This window comes from Apteryx rowi, unplaced genomic scaffold (genome assembly GCF_003343035.1).
Source record: "Apteryx rowi isolate R43461 unplaced genomic scaffold, aptRow1 scaffold_13, whole genome shotgun sequence".
NCBI lineage: Eukaryota > Metazoa > Chordata > Aves > Apterygiformes > Apterygidae > Apteryx > Apteryx rowi.
In genome coordinates this window covers 3,070,358-3,088,930 of record NW_020447530.1, presented here as the reverse complement: position 1 = coordinate 3,088,930, position 18,573 = coordinate 3,070,358, and the positions used below count along the sequence as shown (strand labels likewise).

At 50.9% G+C, this 18,573-nt stretch overlaps 2 protein-coding genes across 2 annotated transcripts; one reads left to right on the top strand and one right to left on the bottom strand.

The window, feature by feature from the left end:
• Window positions 1–861: 861 nt before the first annotated feature.
• Window positions 862–15,760, top strand: DNAAF2 (dynein axonemal assembly factor 2). Its single transcript, XM_026056150.1, has 3 exons — window positions 862–2,413; window positions 11,915–12,061; window positions 14,387–15,760. Exons 1-3 carry the CDS (start codon window positions 881–883, stop codon window positions 14,960–14,962), a joined length of 2,256 nt encoding a protein of 751 aa, XP_025911935.1. The 5' UTR covers window positions 862–880; the 3' UTR covers window positions 14,963–15,760.
• A 1,139-nt stretch (window positions 15,761–16,899) lies between these two features.
• On the bottom strand, window positions 16,900–18,569 carry MGAT2 (mannosyl (alpha-1,6-)-glycoprotein beta-1,2-N-acetylglucosaminyltransferase; the record flags this gene model as incomplete). Its single annotated transcript, XM_026056067.1, has 1 exon — window positions 16,900–18,569. A coding segment is annotated over one exon (1,062 nt), but the record flags the coding sequence as incomplete, so codon positions are not given.
• Window positions 18,570–18,573: the final 4 nt, after the last annotated feature.

The window sequence follows — 18,573 nt, the reverse complement described above, 5'->3', positions numbered from 1 at the left end:
AGATAGAACTTTGCTTTTCACCATGCTGAGTCAAACTGATGGCTAGTTGTCTGCAGGAGACACTGGAAAGGTGGGCTAAGACTGTGCTTTGGGAAGGTGTAAGGAAGATTGGTGAGGTGTTGATTACTGATGGCAGTTCGGCCCGTGGATTCCACTGGCCAGACAAGGTGAGGAGAAGTAAAACTAAGAGGAGGAAGGATGGGATCCTTTGAAACTCCTGCAAAAGGCTGGGAGGAGGCTGCTGTTCTGGGAAAATCGCGCCAAAGGAGCGGCGGGGCAGGAGGAAGGAACCAGACTGTGGCAGTGCTGGCTTCCCCATGGGCACGGGGCTCGGCTCACGCCGCGGAGCGGCCCCTCCGCGCGTGACCTCGACTCCCGCTTGACGAAAGGAGGCAAAAAGCTCTTCCAGCCGCTCACAGGAGCGGGCGAGCGCCCAAAACGCGCCCGGCATGGACGGAGGAGCCTCAGCAGCAGCCAGCCAGGCTCAAGCCTGCCTGACCCCTGACGAGACCCGGGAAGGCGAGGTCAAAACGAGAGCTCCGAGGTGAGCATGGAGGAGCTGCCGCAGCCGGGAGCGGAGGAGATGAGGGAAGCCTAGAGCCGCCCCTGGGGGAGAAGGCGAGGAGGAAGCAAGAAGCCGTGGAGGCCAAAGGAGCGGGGAGGGCGGCACAAGGAGGCCTCGCACAGCGGAGGCCGGCGGGCGAGGGGGAGGCGCCATCTTGTTTGGTGTCTCCACGGCAACGCGCGCGGCCCTGTAGGGGGAGGCGCCATCTTGTTTGGCGTCTCCACGGTAACGCGCGCGGCGCCGGTAGGGGGAAGCGCCATCTTGTTTAGCGTCTCCACAGCAACGCGCGCGGCCGGGCCAGGCCGGAGCGCGGCCATGGCGGGCGCGGGGCAGCTGGAGGACCTGGATCTCAGCGCCGAGGAGGTGGAGCGGCTCCAGCGGGCCTTCCGCGACGAGCAGTTCCGGACGCTGCTCGCCGACTACGCGGCGGAGCTGGCCGACCCGGAGCAGCGGCGGCTGTACGAGGAGGAGGTGACGGCCCTGGAGCGGGAGCGCGGCGTGGAGGTGCGCTTCATCCACCCCACGGCGGGCTATGTGCTGCGCACCAGCCAGGCCGGCACCCGCCGCTGCTACCTCAACGTCTGCAGCAACCCGCACCTGGGCCGGCCGCAGCCCCGCGCCGAGCCCGGCGGCCTCCGCTGGGCGCTGCCCTACAGCCTGGCGCCGGGCCGCGAGGAGCTGGGCCGCGGCGGCGGCCGCCGCCTGGTCTACGACGTGGTTTTCCACCCGGAGGCGCTGCGCCTGGCCGCCCGCAGCGCCCGCTTCCGCCGCCTGCTCAGCGACACGGCGCTGGAGGCCGTGGAGCGCCGCTTCGCCGTGCAGCTCGACCGCGCCAACGCCACCGTCCTCCGCGGCGCCACCTACAAGGGCGTCCCGCAGGCGCCCGTCATCCGCAGCCCGCTGCCCGGCGGCCCCCCGCCGCCGCCGCCCGGCGACGACGGCGACTCGCCGCTGCCGCCCTTCCCCTACCCCTACCCCCGGCCCGCCGGCCCCACCACGCCGCGCTGGAGCCTGCGGCACCGCTCCTACGTGGACCTGCAGGACTACCGGTACTGCCGCGACGCGGCGCCCAGCCCCGTGCCCCGCGAGCTGGTGCTGACCGTGGAGCTGCCGCTGCTGCGCTGCGCCGCGCAGGCCGCGCTCGAAATCCGCGGCCGCCAGCTGCGCCTCGACTCGCAGCGCCCCGCCTACCGCCTGCGCCTGCGCCTCCCCTACGCCGTGGACGAGGGCGCCGGGCGCGCCGCCTTCAACAAGGCCAAGCGGCAGCTCCTCGTCACGCTGCCCGTGGTGCCGCCGCCGCCGCCCGCCGTGGGGGGGGCGGAGAGGCCGAGCGAGGCGCCCGGGGAGCCGGCGGCTGAGGAGGGCAGCGGCGACGCAGATCCTCCCCCAGCCCCGGCCCCGGCTCCGGGCCCTGGCGGTGCGGCCCAGAGCACGTGCGGCCTCGGGGACCCCCCTCCGGACCCCCCCGAGAGCCAGGCCCCGCCGGCGGCCCCCGGGGACATGGCTCTCTCCCCGGGCTGCGCCGCCGGCAGCCCCGGGGCTGCCCTGTGCCCTCCCTTCCAGTGCCGCCAGGACGAGGCCTCYGTCACCCTGCTGCTGCAGGTGCCCGGCATCCTGCCCCAGAGCCTCCGCGGCGACCTGGGCGCCCACCACTACCRCCTCCGCTTCTCCAGCTGCGCCGGCGCCTACGCCCTCTTCCTACAGTTCCCTCCAGAGAACAGCTTGGCTCCCGCAGAGGCCAGCGTCGACGTGTCTGCCCACAACGCTGCCATCACGCTCGCCAAAGCCCCCGGCAGCACCGGGCCCTGGGAGAAGCTCTGCTTCGGCCTCGACGCCTCCGCGCTGCAGGTAACCGCCTGGAAGCGGCAGGGCGCGGGCGTCACGCTCCCGGGAATCCCATGCTTCGCTGAAGTACGTGATTTCCGCTGGCTGGGTTTGCGCCTGAACGGTCGCCTTGGGGAGTTGTTAGGTTATCGGCGCAAGATCAAAAGAAGTTGGTAGTGGTGGAAATTGCTCCCTGCAGAGAGCCCTTACTGGGCTAAGTGGAAGGACCTTATTTGTGCTGGCCTCCTCCCAGCAGCGCAAAGGTCCTGTCACAGAGTTGGGGTTGAAAAGACTTCCRCCTCCTGAGCGGGCTTTTCTAGGAAAACTTTGATGATGAGGGAAAACAGGGCCTGTYCTGCAGGCTTAGCTTTAATCTTGTAGGCCGTGCGAATGACCCTCTTGCACATGCAGTGTATTCACATGAAAAACAAGCAGATGTTTGTAATACAAGCATAYGTACGTACATACAGCTTCTCGAAATGCAGGCATGTGAGTGGAATAGACCCATCTCCCTGTATTTCAGGACAGAATTCCCCTTTTACAGCTGGAGAAACACCTATTAGCTCAACCAGAGTAATACGGAAAAGAGTGACTGCAAACAGTCGGCTGTTGATTGCCCTTTTGTTGGGCTGGTTCTTTATTCTCTCTTCTTACTAGTCTGAATATGATTCTGGTTTATATGTTTTATTATTTTATGGGTCGTTAGGCCGTGAATGCTCCCTGTGACGTAAGGAGCTTGGCACACGTACCACATCTGGCTAACAACGCTTAGCGAGAGTTGGCAGTTTCCCCCCCCCCCCCCAAAGAGCTGCTCGTGCCAAGGCACTTTTCCCATGGAGAAGCATTCACAGCGGTTTTGTGGAGAACCACGTTATTGTGTGAGCTCGGTGCTTCAGAAAACTTATTGTGAACAGCGATTAAGACAGCATAATTCTCGTGTAACTTTTCAGCCCTGAGAGCAATAAAATCCTTTACAGTTTGGATCACGTACCGTGACAGTGCAAGTCCAGAAAGCTGACTTAAAGCATGGGTATTGGGATGGTGGCTTGCCGTGCAGTAATTGCTCCAACCCTAGAATTAGAAAACACTGTATAATCCCAAAGGAGATGTTTGTGTCCAGTTAGCATATGTGCAGCTGAATCTTCACATTTTATCTCTCATTCAGCAGGCCTAAGTAGAGGCTACCTCGCTTTCCTGTGATAGCTGCTCCTCCGAAGGAGGAGCTGATTGCTTCAGGTAAGTACCGCAGACGAAGAGAGAATATTAAGAGCCACCTGAACTGTTTGGAAAGCGTTTTCCTTCGCTTTTACTGAAGCAGGAGCTTGCAGGTCTGTGCAAGTGGGACCACGGAACATGTGGCATCGCTGGTAATCGGTACGAGCGAGTGCTGGGGGCCGATGCAATGTCAAAGCAGCCGCCGGGCACCCTGCTGCCTGCTCTCTGCAGAGCTACAGCGGGCACGTGTTTATAGGAAGTAAAGGCATTTTAACTGCTTTTTCCATCTCTTACCATGCGTCGTGGTGCATGTCAGCATGCTTTCTCATTGCTTTATGGCATGCAGGCCTACATACATGTAAGTTTAACGGTCTCATTACCGGAGGGTCTAACGACCTGCTGCAGTTTCTCAAAGTTTGGCAGAAACAGTAATGTAGTGACAATACAGTGGTTTGAGACATCCTTGCAATACTCTGTTTTGTTAGTGTTTATCATTTTAAATTGTTGTAGCAAAGTTCTACGTTTTTTAAGGAAAAAAACAGCTTTCTGTGACTACATGGGGATATTGCTGAGAGCAGTGAATTCAGTTTGGGAAGAGGAAATTCTGCTGCAAAATGCCTTCAATAGTGTGATTGCGACTGATTACTGTTTTTGCGTCTTTTGATCTCAGTCTAATGATTAAGGTGTTCGGTGTGTGCATTCATTAATGTGACTGGGGAAATGTCTTTTGAAAGTTGTTAAAAGGCCATCCATCACCTTTTTGTGAGTTAAACTTTTTTAAATATGCTGAACTTATATATTACCAAATGTTTTGGGTGGAGTAAGAGGAAAAGGAGTTTGGGAACCAGTAACAGGCTATTAATTTATGTAGCAGACTAAAAAGATTGACTTCTTCTGAAGTGCAGTCCTTTTGGATAGCAGGCCTGCAAAATGAAGCATTTAAGATAATCTGAAGTCATTTCTTCTGTTTGCTTTTTTTTTAATTGTGCTATTTCCCCAAAGTGTCTGTGCCAGCACTGATAACTGCATTCACTCAGAGTGCAGTGAGAAAAATTAATATTTAATTAGAGCTACTATTATATGCTGTCTTCTGTCTATTAACTATTTGCTCTTGACAGCCTCTCTTCTACTTTTATTGATTTCTTTTATTTCTCTGCTGTAATTTCTGGTATTTTTCTGTTCTGAATCTGTTTCTGTTGATCTGAGGTGTATTTTCTGCATCCAGATCTACAAGGAGTTGCATCAGGCACCAGTGTCCTCGGTGAACAGGAATTTTAACCTCCACCTCCCAGCTGCTCTGTTGTTCCCTTGTTTGTACTCTTTTCCCCCAGTAGCATCGGTAGAGGATAGTGGACAGTGTCTGAAGAAGAGGCAAGTATTTTCTTACGGATACGAAATTCCTATTCTGGTAACTTCTGGGAAGTTGCTTCTTACTGGAGACCAGGAGGATGCTGCGGTTTTCACACCGCTGGGAACAGGTTCCTTGCTGGGTTAGTTGCTTCAGAAATCTGCCCGACGCCGTGGCAGCTCTCACCGCAGTGGCTGTTGCAATACTCTGCCACGCTGCCTGTGTAGTTGTCTCCCATTAACTTGCCAAACGGCCAGGAAAACGTGTTATGGTAGTTGTGCGCTGCATGAGCAGAATGCATGTCTTCAGCAGCCTTGTCCCTGGGCCAGGATGTGGTGCAGCATGCATCGCTTCGCTTTTATTGCCTCCGCGCCTGCGCCTAGATCAGCATGTGCAATAACGGTGCCGGTAACTGCACAGTCCTGCCTTGCATGCCGGTGATGTTCCTCTTCCTGCACTAGCCTCTTTTCTTGTTAGCAATTGGTCTGATACCCGTATTGGCAGAAGAATGAGTTTAGATTGTGCTTAAGACAATATTCTTGAAAGAGAATATCAAGGACTGGTTTTCTTTTTGTAAAGTTAGATACGTTCAAATCCCTGTGCTGAAAGATGATATATTTAGACCTCAGTTTCCATAGATGCTGAACAGTCTGAATTCCCACCCAAGCAAAAGCGAGTGCTTACATCCAGCAGATCTTTACAGTACAACAGTCGTCATCCCTCCATCCCCAGACTTTTAATGTGTCATTGCAGGTATTCCTTCATTTGATTGCTCTTGATTTCATTTTGATTTTCCCACTCTCCCGTGCGATAGCTCTCTGACTCCGAGACACAACTTTTTATCAGCATCTCCAGCCGCTGCTTCTCTTCCTCTTTGAGTAGTTTCGCTCCTTGTGCAAACCATAACATCTACCCACTTGTTACGGTGAGCAGAAATCCCATAAAACTAAAATTTCCCTAACTTGGACTTCTTAGGCCAGGGTCACTTATATTTCAGGGGCTTAAAATTTATCCTTCATCACTGGCCTTTCTCCTCGAACACTGTATGAGAGACCCCAAGAAGTTTGTCTTTCTGGAGGCCTCGTGGCTCTGGGTTTGCTGGGGGAAGAGAGACCCAGGACCTGAGAACGCCACCCAGCTTCGCCGCCAGAATCACCCTCTGCTCTTTGCCTTGACGGAAACAGCGGTAGGTGTTGCTCCTTTATTGCAGTTTATCCGGTACCGCCTTTCTCACTTCCAGTTGTTTAAATCCTGAGAGCTCAGGCCTGGGAAGCCCCAGCCTTAGAGAGTCACCATTTTAAGATAACGGAGCCTGGGGAATAAATGATGAAAAAGAATGGTTGAGAGTTAAATAACCACTAATAAAATCTGTAAGCGTCCAGGCAAGGTTTTTGAGAACCATGTGTCCCAGAATGTCCTGTTTAAGGCAGAGCTGGAGTTGACAAAGACTTAAATCATTCCGCCTTAAAGCACTGTCTTCTAATGCTCGGTCTCCTGGGATTAAATGCCTGACTCTTAACAGAAGTAAAAACCAGTCTTCTGCTGGGTGTATCTGGACTGTACAGTTCATTCTTCAGACTTGTAGGCTCAGCATGTGAAACGCATTTGGCAGATAATTAATTCTGCCTGCGATTTTGGGTCATGTGTGCTCATTTTCCTTTGATTGGAAAAAGATGGGTTGAAGTAATAACCGCAGTGTATTCAGCAGGCCCTTCCCGCCCCTGCCGATCCGCACGCCTGCCCGCCCTTGCTTCTCGGCAAACTGAAATGATTTTATTCCCAGGATGTATGCTTTTCTGCTCAGTGATTGCATCCTAGAGTACTCCTCTTTGGGGGAGGGAATCGCTGACTTCCACTGATCCCCGATGCGTTTGAAGCAAAACCAACGTGGTTACGCGGGGACTCGTGCTCCCCCCTTCCGTCGTAGTCCATACACGTTCTCATGTGTAATTTATCTCTCGGGAGCCCAATCACAAGATTTAACCTCCTTGGATACGGTGGCACAGAGAAACTTCTCAGTTTTGTTGTCATTGCTATACAATGTCGAACCTCTCCTTTGCTCCAGGAGGAACAAGGAAATGCTCTTGTAACAAAAGCCCCTGTTGTATTACGGAGAATATCGGGATTTGTCTCGCGTTGAGGTGACTTTGAGGAGCAAACAACCCTCTGTGGGGTTCCGAATGTTTCCTCTGCTTTGCTACGGATTGGCATTGATTTAACAATACGGAAAGTGTCATACTAAAAATTCCTGATTGTTTATGGTTTAGACTAAGCACGTGTTATATTGTTTGTGGGAATTGCTTTGTGATACGCTGACATCTTTATGGAGAACGTTTAGAAGGATGCGTTCCTGAGCGCGCGCAAGTGCTGGATCCCACCTGAATGCGAGATCAGGCGTGGTCTGGCTGGCTTTCCTGTCGCACGTAGGCTTTGTTATTATTTCCAAGCTGTTTCGGGTTGTGTTGCGAGCCGCCTTTGAACATTTCAATCCATGTTTTAATTTTCAATTTATGCAATACTGCAGAGCGTTAGTGTACTGTGCTTAAAGGTCACTTCTTGGAAGACGATGCTAGAGACTAGGACTTTTGCGCTTAGTCCTACAAATGTTTATTTTTGGTTCGGTTAATTCTGTGCTCAGTGTTTCAGGACTCTTGGCAAGTTGTGTTGGGAGGTCAGAGAAGGACAGAAAAGGAGAACAGCACAAATGTATTGTTTGCCTTCTTTTTTTTTTTTTTTTTTTTTTTTTTTAGACCACCGACATCTACACTCATCCCCAACACGACCCTACACGTCTCTTTTCCAAACTACATTAAAAATCATAATTAGTTTGTTTCTGCTATAAAACAAACTCATTTCTGCCTAGCCTTTAATTGCTAGATGCCTTATGGAAATAGTGTACGTATACAGAGCACAGTTATGTCAGGAAACATTATTAACCTACTGATTAAGCTGGTCAAAGCCTCCTTTGAACTGCTTAATCTTTGCAGCCGTGAATAGCTTATAAAAATTTCCAGGCTGGTACAGCTACTTTCGTTCCTGCAAACTAGGAGCTTCACGTTCTCATGCCGAGCTGGTTTGCAGTGGGACTGTCCAAACCAAGAGGCCAGGAGAGCTGCAGATCTACGTCCCTTTTCGCACTGGCGTCGTTTCACCGTAAAAGACATGCAAATAACGTAAGCCTGAAACCTGCCCTGCTTTTAGGCTTGTTGCAGTCTGTGTGTGAGGTTACTCGGGATGGTAATGAAAGAGTCGGGCTAAAATTACGTAAAACAGCCATTCCCTCGGGGAGGGCGGCCACGGCGAGACCCCCCCCCCCCGGGCTGCCGCCGCTTCTGCTGCGGCCGCGCGCGCTCAGCGCCGTGCCAAGCGCGCGGGCTGGGAAGACGCTTTCGAACGACGAAGCGTTCTAGAAACCAAAGTCATTTGTGCTAACGTTTATGTTAATTTGATCTCAGTTTAGTCGCAAGGAAAAATGAGTGTGTACCAAACAGCGGAAGACGGTATGTATGGGGAAGAATAAATTTAAATTCCAAGTTGCTCCGAGACTATCATAAATATCAGGAAATAAACTGTCTAAAACTGAAGAATTATTTTACAGGGTCATTTAAATCATTCTGTGGACGCTTGCCCTCTGCTGCCCTTCTGAACCAGAGTAAACAGGCTTTAAAACATATTCCTGAATCTTTTTTTTTTTTGCCAAGGTCTGTGCTTTGATAACATCTGCGGTAATATAAGCGCCTCGGTGTGTGCTCGCGGTGAATGCAAAGCCGGAGTTGCAGTCGCTCGCTGTCTCAACAGGCTAATGACGATCATTATATTGATAACAAACAGCACTGCTTGGGCGTACAGCTCACGATACCTTGATTTATGGCAGGCCACTGGGCACTGCTGTGATAACGTTTTAAATACTTATTACTTAAAATGTAAGCGCAGTGCTTTGGGAATACGGTGTCAAGTTGCTATTCAGCCCGATAAAGCTGGTTTGTAGTAACTGGACAAAATGATACGAACGTCGTCACAAACTGTAACTTTCCATCCTGCGTGTAAAATCACAATAAACAGACCTTCCATTGCATTTTAGTTTTTTTAACAGGATTTGCTGCGAACAGAATAAATAATTTTGCTTTTAATCAGGGGAAAAAAAAAAAACAAACTTCCGAAAGATTCACCGGGTTTGTTGCCAAAGCGCAAAGCTGCGTTTGCATTCGGGACGATGGTCGCCGCTCTCCTCGGCGCGGCGATCGCTCGTGCCGAGCGGTGCCATTTGCCGAGCGACTTGGAGAGGCACCGGCAGCCCTTCGCGTGCAGCCAGACCCTCGCGGCTTCGGGCCTCCCGTGCGGTCGTAAGGGGCCTCGGTCTGCGTAAACTGTCCCCTGCTCTTTCAGAAACGCTGCCGTGAGACCGTGCGCCCATTTCGTGGGAAGCCGCGCGTTAAAACACGGTGCAGCGCTCCCTTCGTTACYGCTCGGCAGCTGTTGCGTCGCGGCACAAACCTGCGAGGCAGCAGCCTTGCAGTTCCTGCAAGCGAGCGTGTGGTTAAAATCAATTCAGACAACGTGATTTAAGAGAGAAACTTGCTATAGTTTGGCACAGAGAAAACATTTCATTAATTCTTGTCTTTTAAAGCRTCTCCTCTCCAGATTCCCGCACCTGCGATTTAACTGTAGCGCTCCACATAGACATTAACAACTGGGTACCAATTTTAGTAAGAGCACGGACGCACAGTAAGATAGTCCTCTTACGAAAGGCTCTCTCTAGACAAAACAAGTACCAGTTCAGAGGAAAAAATGATCATTATCCCCGTTTTGCGCAGGAGAAGTGGAGGCCAAGAGACTTGCGCGTGGTAAGGACAGTAGATGAGAGAGCAGAAACTGGAAGCAAAGTTGCTGAGACCTTGAAAAACAAAGTCGTTCCTTCTCCCAAGCTGTGTGTTGAGATGTGGAAATCTCGTAACGGTTATTTTGGAGGAAAAAATAGTAACAAGCTCTGGGCTCGCCTTGTCCTCGCTCAGTCGGAGTCTCCAGCTTCTGGGAAAACGTTCCCTCCTTCGCCTCCTGTTTTCACTTTCAGAGCAGGAACACGCCAGCTGAAGCTGAATTGCTGGCATGGGATTTAGAGTTCTCAGCTGAGCGAGGACAGCTGTGTTTCGGGAGCTTTTTGTCTTTTTTTGGTGCGCTTTGGGGGCAGGCTCCCTTTCGCCCTGGCTCCGCAGCGTGCCGAAAGCGCGGCAGGAGGGAAGCGTTGTGCGTGGGCACAGCGATGCCAGTGGAGGTGGGAAGGTGGCTCCTGCGCTGCCCCGGGCCCTGCCAAGCTGCGGCTCGCGGGAGCCGAAGCGGCGCGCGGGCTTCCTGCCTCCGCTCCGCTCTGCGCCCCCGTCCGCACCCGGACACCTGCGCTTCAGCTCTGCGGCGCCAGCGGGAGGTGAGCGACTCTGGGCGTCTTTCAAGCAGAAGCAAGCAAGCAAAAAGGCACGTAGGAGTGTTTCTGCAAGCCTAAAGCACCAGGGAGCTCCCTCTCTGGCACGCAGGAAAGGAAGMAGCACGAGGGAAAACCGTCTTTAGGCTTTGCGTGCAAAAACGCAAGCGTTTCTCTTGCCAGAGGCTTTTCAGTCCGGGTGGCCGCGCTGCAGTTTGCTCTTTTCGCAAACTCTCTCTGCATCCCWTGTCGGCTGTTTGCCTGGATTGTAAATCTTTCCGGATAGAAAATTAATCTAATCTGGTGGTTTTGAAAACCAGCACCAAGTRTGTTATGACTTTCCATATTGTGATTTCTCATCTGCATATCGCAGAATTAGGAAGCTATTTTATTTTTCCCTTGCGGGATTTTTTTTAAAGGTGGCAGTTAAATTTTGTATCCGAGACACCGTGCGGCATCTGGATGTGCATAAGGCTACMCTTGCAGGGGGCCAAAAAAGTTCAGATTTGCCTTTTTGCCTCTGAGTCCCAACTATGTCAGAGGTGATTGAATTTAACTTTCACTGGGTTGACAGAAGAGCAGAATTGGAATGAGAGATGTAATAGCATTACTTAAAGGCGGTTTGCAACGTTTTTCTCCTATTGCTAATTAAACGGTTCATCGTTAAACAGGAAACGTAATACACAGAACATAAAAGTGTAGCACCCCGGCTTAGACTGAATATCCAGTCTTGCTGCATTGAAGTCTGTCCTTAACCGCAGCCTATAACCAATGTTTTAGGAAGAACATGAGAACAGGGCAAGCACCGTCGTTCTTAGGAAACAGCTCCTCCAGGATATATTTTTAGGACCTTTAATGCTTGTAACTGATTTAAGACCTGTAGCAACGCGTTTCACGCTGTTTGTGAACTGCATATTAAGAGCCTTAAAACATGTCCCAGACTGCCATGTTTAACTGTGGGTTACCTCTCCATTTCTCTCCGCTGGTATTTACTCTTGCCTAAGCGCAGATGCGAGAAGCCTCCGTAGATGGATGTGAAATGGATATTGCCGTGTGTATTTTATAGTCTTTGCTTTACAAGGGCTGATCTTGAAACCTGAGGATTCAAACGTGCTGGAATTACAGTCCAGTGAGATGTTTGCGTTTTCCTAAAGCAAGACATYGAAACAAATGCGTAAATGTAAAACTTCTCCCTGATTTTAGGAGAGGTGAGGGCAGCGGGACCATGTTGTTGCGAACCGCTCCTCTGGGGGGATTCTGAATCTGTGCAATAATCCTGTATTGAGCCAGGAAAACRTACGCTCCCCTTAACCGTCCTCTGCGTGCGATGCAGGTGTGTGCTGCTCATGGAGACGAGCTGAAYGCTGTTTCTCAATTTCACTTCAGCTCATTACTTCCGACTGCCTAAATCTGGGACTAGAGGTGAGCCCGCTGCGAAAGCTGCGGTGGGAAGCAGCTCTGGCTTCGTTTTCAGTGGGCTGCTTGCTCCAGAATCACTGAAGTGTCCTGTGAAACGTAACCTGTTTTTTTTTTTTCTTTTCTTTAGGAAAGATTGTTTGTCAGTGAAGAAAACGTTGACAGATTTCTCGGCACTGTTTTATGCCCTTCCTTTTGCAAAGAGTCAGTACCGGAAAGTCAGCCTTTAATTGAAGTACTTGATGTTACTGAGGACAAGAGTCAAATCAGGTTACAGGTAAGGATCTCGCTGGCAGCAGCACACATTGCTGACTGATGGGCAGTACTTTAACAAGGCAGCATYGCACGTGACTGGAACAGCTTCGCTCCTGGTTTGTCTCGATTCAGCAGGGAAGACTGTAGAGAGGGGCGTGTTTGTGAGTATGTCGGGTTTTAGAAACACAGGTTCACGTTTGTGCCGTTTAATGTGAGCAGTGGAGTGGAACCACCTATGTTTCACTGGGAAGATGGAGAGCTGTGATTCTGTCATTAAAGACGGTGCTTTCTTCTTTCAGGAATACAGAACGCATCCACGCACTAAATCCCTCACTGGCATTAAAACAAAAACGACTAAGTAACTGAGCAGTATTTATCATTTAGAGGGACCGCAAGGGCTGCCAGGGCAGAGCTGATGACCCCACGCTGCAAACAAATCAGGGCAGCCGTCGTCGGAACAAAACCGGAGTTTTCTTGAAATGGAAATAAGTGGATAATCCATGTCCTTCCTAGATACGTGTTTGGGTTAGCGTATTGGAGCCCACGGTTAAAGGCTTCCATCCATTGCATGGATACTTGCAGTGGCAGGCGCAGGGTATGCAGAGCTTATCCTTAGGGCCCTGAGATCCGGAGGGAAGGAGAGCGGAGAAACCGCTGGGGGCATGAGGTGGAAAGGGCTCATTCAGATGGACGGAGGGTGCTCGGTTAATCCCACTGCTTTACTGTCTGCCTGACCACAAAGACAGAGGAAGCCTTGAGGGCTTTCGAAGAGCCGGGTCTCTTTATGTTTATTCAGTGTAATAATTTCTTGAATACTTGGTGGTTTCCTGTTGTGTAGGTAATTAAATGTGCCACTGTTAACCTTAAACTCTGACCTCGAAATCGCTGCTGGTAATGTTTAAGGCATCGTTCAGACTGCCCTTCTTCCTCAGTCATCCTGTCTATATAAAGCCTATAAGGTAGCCTGCTTCCGGAGCCTGTCCCGGCGTTAAAACTGCCTCCCTTTACAACATAGGACAAAGGTYAAAGAACTTGGCAAAAATCCTTTGGGAAATTTGCACCAGCAGTAGAAACAGAAATTAGCTCTCTCGGCTCTTCATCTTCTATTTTAAAAACAAGAATATTTGAATATCTCTTTCTTGTTTAAGTGCACGGGGACACAGCCACCACAGCTTCTTTACTCCCTTCTGTTTGTCAGAAGAAGACAAAACATTCGTTTTGGAAATAGGAAAATGTGAGGTAGACCCCCCCCCCCCCAAATTGACTGGGATCGCTGGTAGACGCTGCATTAGAAATGTATTTAAAACTTTTCTTAACGGAGAGATAACACGCAGGGGCCATCAGCTTATAGCTGTGGTCATAAACTAGAGAGTGCAGCTATAGGCACCATGTACGTGGCTGCTTGCAAAACAAGTTCAGATACAGCGCGTGACCTCTGGAGCTAGGCTGGAGGACTGCGGAGCTTACTCTAAAGCCAGTGGTTCCAGTCTTACTTCACTGGCCTAACTTTTATAACTGGTGTGGACTGTACATTTAAAAAAAATTAAAATTCAGATTTTTGGAGAGCACATTTGGATGTTTTTGTACCTCAGAAAGGGAAGGTCAAATATCTTAAGTCGTTCATACACACTGAGTGTTGAGAAGCACTTAGTGTTGGAGCGGCTTTGGGGTCAGAGACGGCTGGGTAAGTGTCAGAGCAGCGCGGTCTCCGAATCCATGAATTGAGCCACCTCTGGATCGATCCCTTTCTGCTCCAGACTATGCACTGATAGAGACACGCGAATTACCTGCAAGTTTTTGCTGAAGCAGTCAATAGCTAACAGTGAAATTGGATAAGTGCTGTTTAGACAGCATCAGGTTTCAGAGCTAATGCTCTCCCACGGCAAACGGGAGCGATTCCTGGATTAAGGCGCAGATGGAGAAAGACAGCTCTTACCCGCAAAACCTCTCCTGTCGTTTCCTAAGCGTAAGGCTAAAGCACACTTCTCGCAAGGTAAGTTTAGATCCTGCGGCTAATCCTGTAGCCACGCAGCTGTGGAAAACAAGAGCCRGGGTGTGGTGACTTGCCTTTTTTCCACCGTTGCTTGCGATATACGATATACGCCGCGATCACTTGGCAGCTGCCCAGCAGCATTTCCTACTGCGGAGGAAACCCTCTGGAAGCAAACCACCTCCCTAACGCTCATTCCCATGCCCCGTACAAGATCAGGAAAACCCCAGGACCTTACTGACTTGGCTTTCTGGAAGTAGATGTTTGAGAAACAAGTCCTAGAAGTGAGTGGCTTGGCCTGTCTTTACAGCATTTTTGTGTGCTCAGTTTTAAATACAAAACACTTTGTTTCCGCAGCAGCCGCAGGAGGCAGCTCGTTCCGAACAAGGTGGAAAGGCCCAAACAGTTAACGGCTCGGGAGGAGACTGCGCTGAAAAGAGGAACGATGCCGACCTCCAACCAGAGACAGAAACTAACTGTGCTGCAGCTGACACCGTTGAAGAACAACATGCTACGGAAACCACCGCCACTTCCACGTCTTTTGTACCGGCTGAAACAATAGGAAAAATAGGTTGTAGTTCACACCATTGTTTGCAGCTTGAACCTTCTGACACCAGTTCAGCAATTCCTGGCAAAGCTAAGGGCAGCGAACCAGATGTCGACTGTGCTTTCACAACAACTGAAACTGCCGTGTCCGCAGACTCGGACAAACAAGCAGGCCTACATTCGGAAGGGCAGGCAAAAACGAAAGGGGGTGACGCGGCCGCGTGCGCAGAGCCTGCACAGGCGAACCAGTGTGGTTCGGACTGCAGGCCGGCCTCGCCGGTTCTCCGAGAAGTGGACGCGCAGGATGGAAGCGTGCGGGTCATTAGGGATCACACAACCTGCTGTGCCGTCACCTTTCAGAATTCCTTGTTGTATGAACTGGACTAATTTGGGTATTTTAGGGTTTCCTTCTGTTGTTCAGTGCTTTCTGTGACTTCCATGCGCCGGTCTAGGACTTCAGGGCTAAGAGCAGAGAGCAGGTTCCTATTTAACCTGTCTTGTTTACATGTCAGCTTAGAATACTTTGTTACTCATTTTGAAGTTAATAGGTCTGAATTTTCTTTAATCAAATTTATGGGCTGAAATGTTTACTTACAAGAAAAGAATGATGCAGCCGAGTAGTTAACATGAGGTGGATTTGAGTTCCTGGAAGAAAATTCATCATCTTTATCGTTTACATAATTTTCTTAATCTGTTGGTAAATTCCATACACCATTTTTATATATACTTTTTTCTAACGATTCTCTCAGGAATTGCTGCATTTAGTCCACCTAGGAACAAGCAGTATTCATCATTTTTCAACACGTTCATTTGGTGATAACTGTAGGATTAGAGTGCCAGTGATTTTTAGCAATCAGATGAAATTTCTAATTATATGGAGCAGTTCTAATTAGCCTGCTAGAAATGATCACCACTTACACCATGTATTCTGTCACAGTACATCACTCCAGATGCACAGTATCCAAACGTTCCCCAGGCTGTCTGTCAAAGGAGCACATTCAATTCTCAATAAAAATCTCATCTGTTCTTGCCAGCCTCCTACTAAGTATTTACAATTTGTAAAATAGACTCATTTCTAAAGCAGTTGCTCATGAACTTCAGTGCGCTGTTTCCTAGTTCATGCATCTCCGAAGTGCAATAACCGAAAGGCTGTGGCTAATAATAATAAACTTTCAGTTCTTTTTCCTACTGCTTCTGAAATAATTTCTGGTCTCTTTTGAGTTGAATAGGACAAAACCGTACCTCAGAAGAAAATTAAACTTGACTTGTTTCAAATCTGCCCCGCTCAATCCAAGCACTTACCACGGGGGTTACGCGGCGCAAACTTTATTGCGCGAGTTCAGCATCTGCGCTACCCTTCCTGCCAGCGCAGGGCCGCTCCGGCTGGGAGACGAGGGCTCTGCCGGGCCGCGTTCAGCCCAGCGCTCTTCCATCTCGCGGTCGGGCGACGCTTCGTGGGCGGCAGCAAGGGGCTGGGCCCGGCTCTGCTCAGCAGCAGCACTGACTTTGTGAAACCGGGAAGAGGGAGCAGGTACCAAAGCTTGTTGCTCAAAGGCTGTACAAGAACGTGGCAGTTAAATTGCCCAAGGGAAAGGGCGCGTTTTATCACGGCATATTCAAAAGGAACAGCTGTGTATTAGAGTATTTTACAAAACCTGCCTCCCTCTCTCTCRAACATTTAACCAGTGTATTTACAACCCATAATGCAGGTGACAAATGGGGACAAAAGGAAAGCTTTGCTACGTGCCCTTCCATTTGCTACGTGCCCTTCCCTGTTTTATCTAACCAAGAGATAAAGTCTTTTTTTTCCATCCAAAGCCAAAGGTAAGAGTTACCTCTAAAGACTTCACGCCCGCCAGCCCCTTCAGCGTAGTTTAGCGTTTGCTTTGGCTTCGGCGCTTTGGTGCCAGCTTTCAGCCCCCCGTCAGCCTCGTTCCAGGACCCAGCAGTATTTTTTACTGGGCACTTTACACAGCTGAACTAATCTGAGAGCTAACTGTTGAGTTCTTCCTGCTCCAGACGAAGTCAGTGTGGTGCCACTCATTTGTTTCTCTGTTTTAACCCACTTAGTGAATTGCATTATACCTTTAATTTAATGTACGGTACCGGGATGAGTGATGGTGTTTGTTCAACTCTCTGGATTTAGAGAATTAAAAAAAAGGATCCCCCCCCCCTCCACCCCCAACTCGTGACTTTCATTTTAGCAATAAAAGCTTAAATTATCTTTTGGGGAGAATGACAAACTTCCGTGGTATTACAAAAAAAATGAATTTTATTTTGGCAGAACTAAAAAAAAAAAAAAAAGAAACTGTATATTTATCTACATTGTAGTAAAAACAATGATTTTTTTTTTCTTCATATAATCATCAAATACACAGCAAATAAACCAGAATGCAGGTACCAAGTGTCACGCAACGGCCGGCGGGAGAGCCCGCCAACGCCGAGGGCTCCCCGGGAAGCCCGGCTATTCCGGCAGCCGGGCCTGCTTCCCTGGCCGGAGCCGAGCAAAGCTCCTTCCCTCCCTCCTTTCCCTCCGCAGCGCAGGTCTCCAGGCAGCACCGGCTCACGCCGCGCTGAAGAAACATCGGAGAGGAAGGGGAAAACAAATGCCATAAGCACCGAAAAAGATGCACTTAAATAACAGTTCTCTCCTCCTCCTCCTCCTCCTCCTCTTCCTCCCAGCAAACACAGCAGTGGTCACTTTTTGCATATACATTTAAATACCGCTTTGAGTGACCCAGCAGCAGAAAGTAGCCTGTTCGAAAGACCTGGTTGCCGAACATGAAGGATTACTATTTTGGGACACCTTTTACAAGAATGTTTATTCATATTAAAGCAGAAACCAAATCATAAATGCTTTTATACATGTGAGTGTCTGTAAAAGACAGTATGGAACAACTCAAAAGGAAAAAAAAGGCTGCCGGCACGCTCCTCACTGAAGTCTGCGGTAACTTTTACAGAGTTCGTGGTCCCTAATATCTCCCCACCCTCCGTTTTTCACATGAGGGGACAGGGGTGCCATAGAGTACCTTTTACTGACACTCATCGCTTCGGGAAACAGGTGCTGTTGGTTGCTGTTCAAGAGCGAGTCGATTTTGGCACTCTGGGTGGACGGTCTGCAGGACTTCTTGTGGTGCATGCCGCAGTCCCCAGTGTGAAAAATCCTGGGGATCTCGGGAACCAGCACTTTCCAGAACTTTGGAAGACAAGAGACAGTCAAATGCTGCAGAGTCCAGTCCCAGTTATAGTCATCGTAAGTGCAGAAGGCGTCCGTGCACGCCATGAGCTGCTGGTAGGTGTCTCTGCCGAAGGCCATGCCCATGTTGTGCTCGGTGGACTTCCACGTCTTCATCTCCACCTTGTCGGCCCTGCCGGCGAAGCCGCCGCGGACGAGGCCGTAGCCGCCCAGGGACACGATCTGGCACTCGGGGCACTCCCGCCCGCGCAGGGCCCACAGCTTCTTGAGGACGTGGTAGAAGTCGGGGGCCAGGTAGTGGTCCTCCTCCAGGAAGAGCACGGGCCCGGCGTGCTCCCGCAGCGCCCGCACCCGCTCCCAGACGAAGTGCAGCTTCCACCACCAGTGGTGCTTGGTCTGCGAGAAGCGGGCCTCGCGGTAGTGCCCGAAGGAGTCGGGGTACTCGGCGTTGATGCAGCCGAGGCGCAGCGCCGCTGCCTTGCCGATGTCGCGCGGGCAGTCGCGCGGGTCGTGCCCGGGGAACTCGCGCGGGTAGAGCTGGATGCTGAAGGGGAAGAAGACCTGCAGCACGGGGCAGAAGTCCACCTGGGCCGCCAGGCGGTTGAGCTCCTCGGCCCAGAGGTCGTGGCTCAGCACCAGCAGCACGTTCTCCACGCCCGGCGCCCGCCGCAGCGACGCCAGCAGCAGCCGCAGGTGCTCGGCGCGGTCGTGCACCTGCACCACCAGCACCACGTCGGCGGCGGCGGCGGCGCGCGGCGGGAAGCGGCCCGCGTTGCGCAGCGGCTGGTCGAAGTTGAGCCGG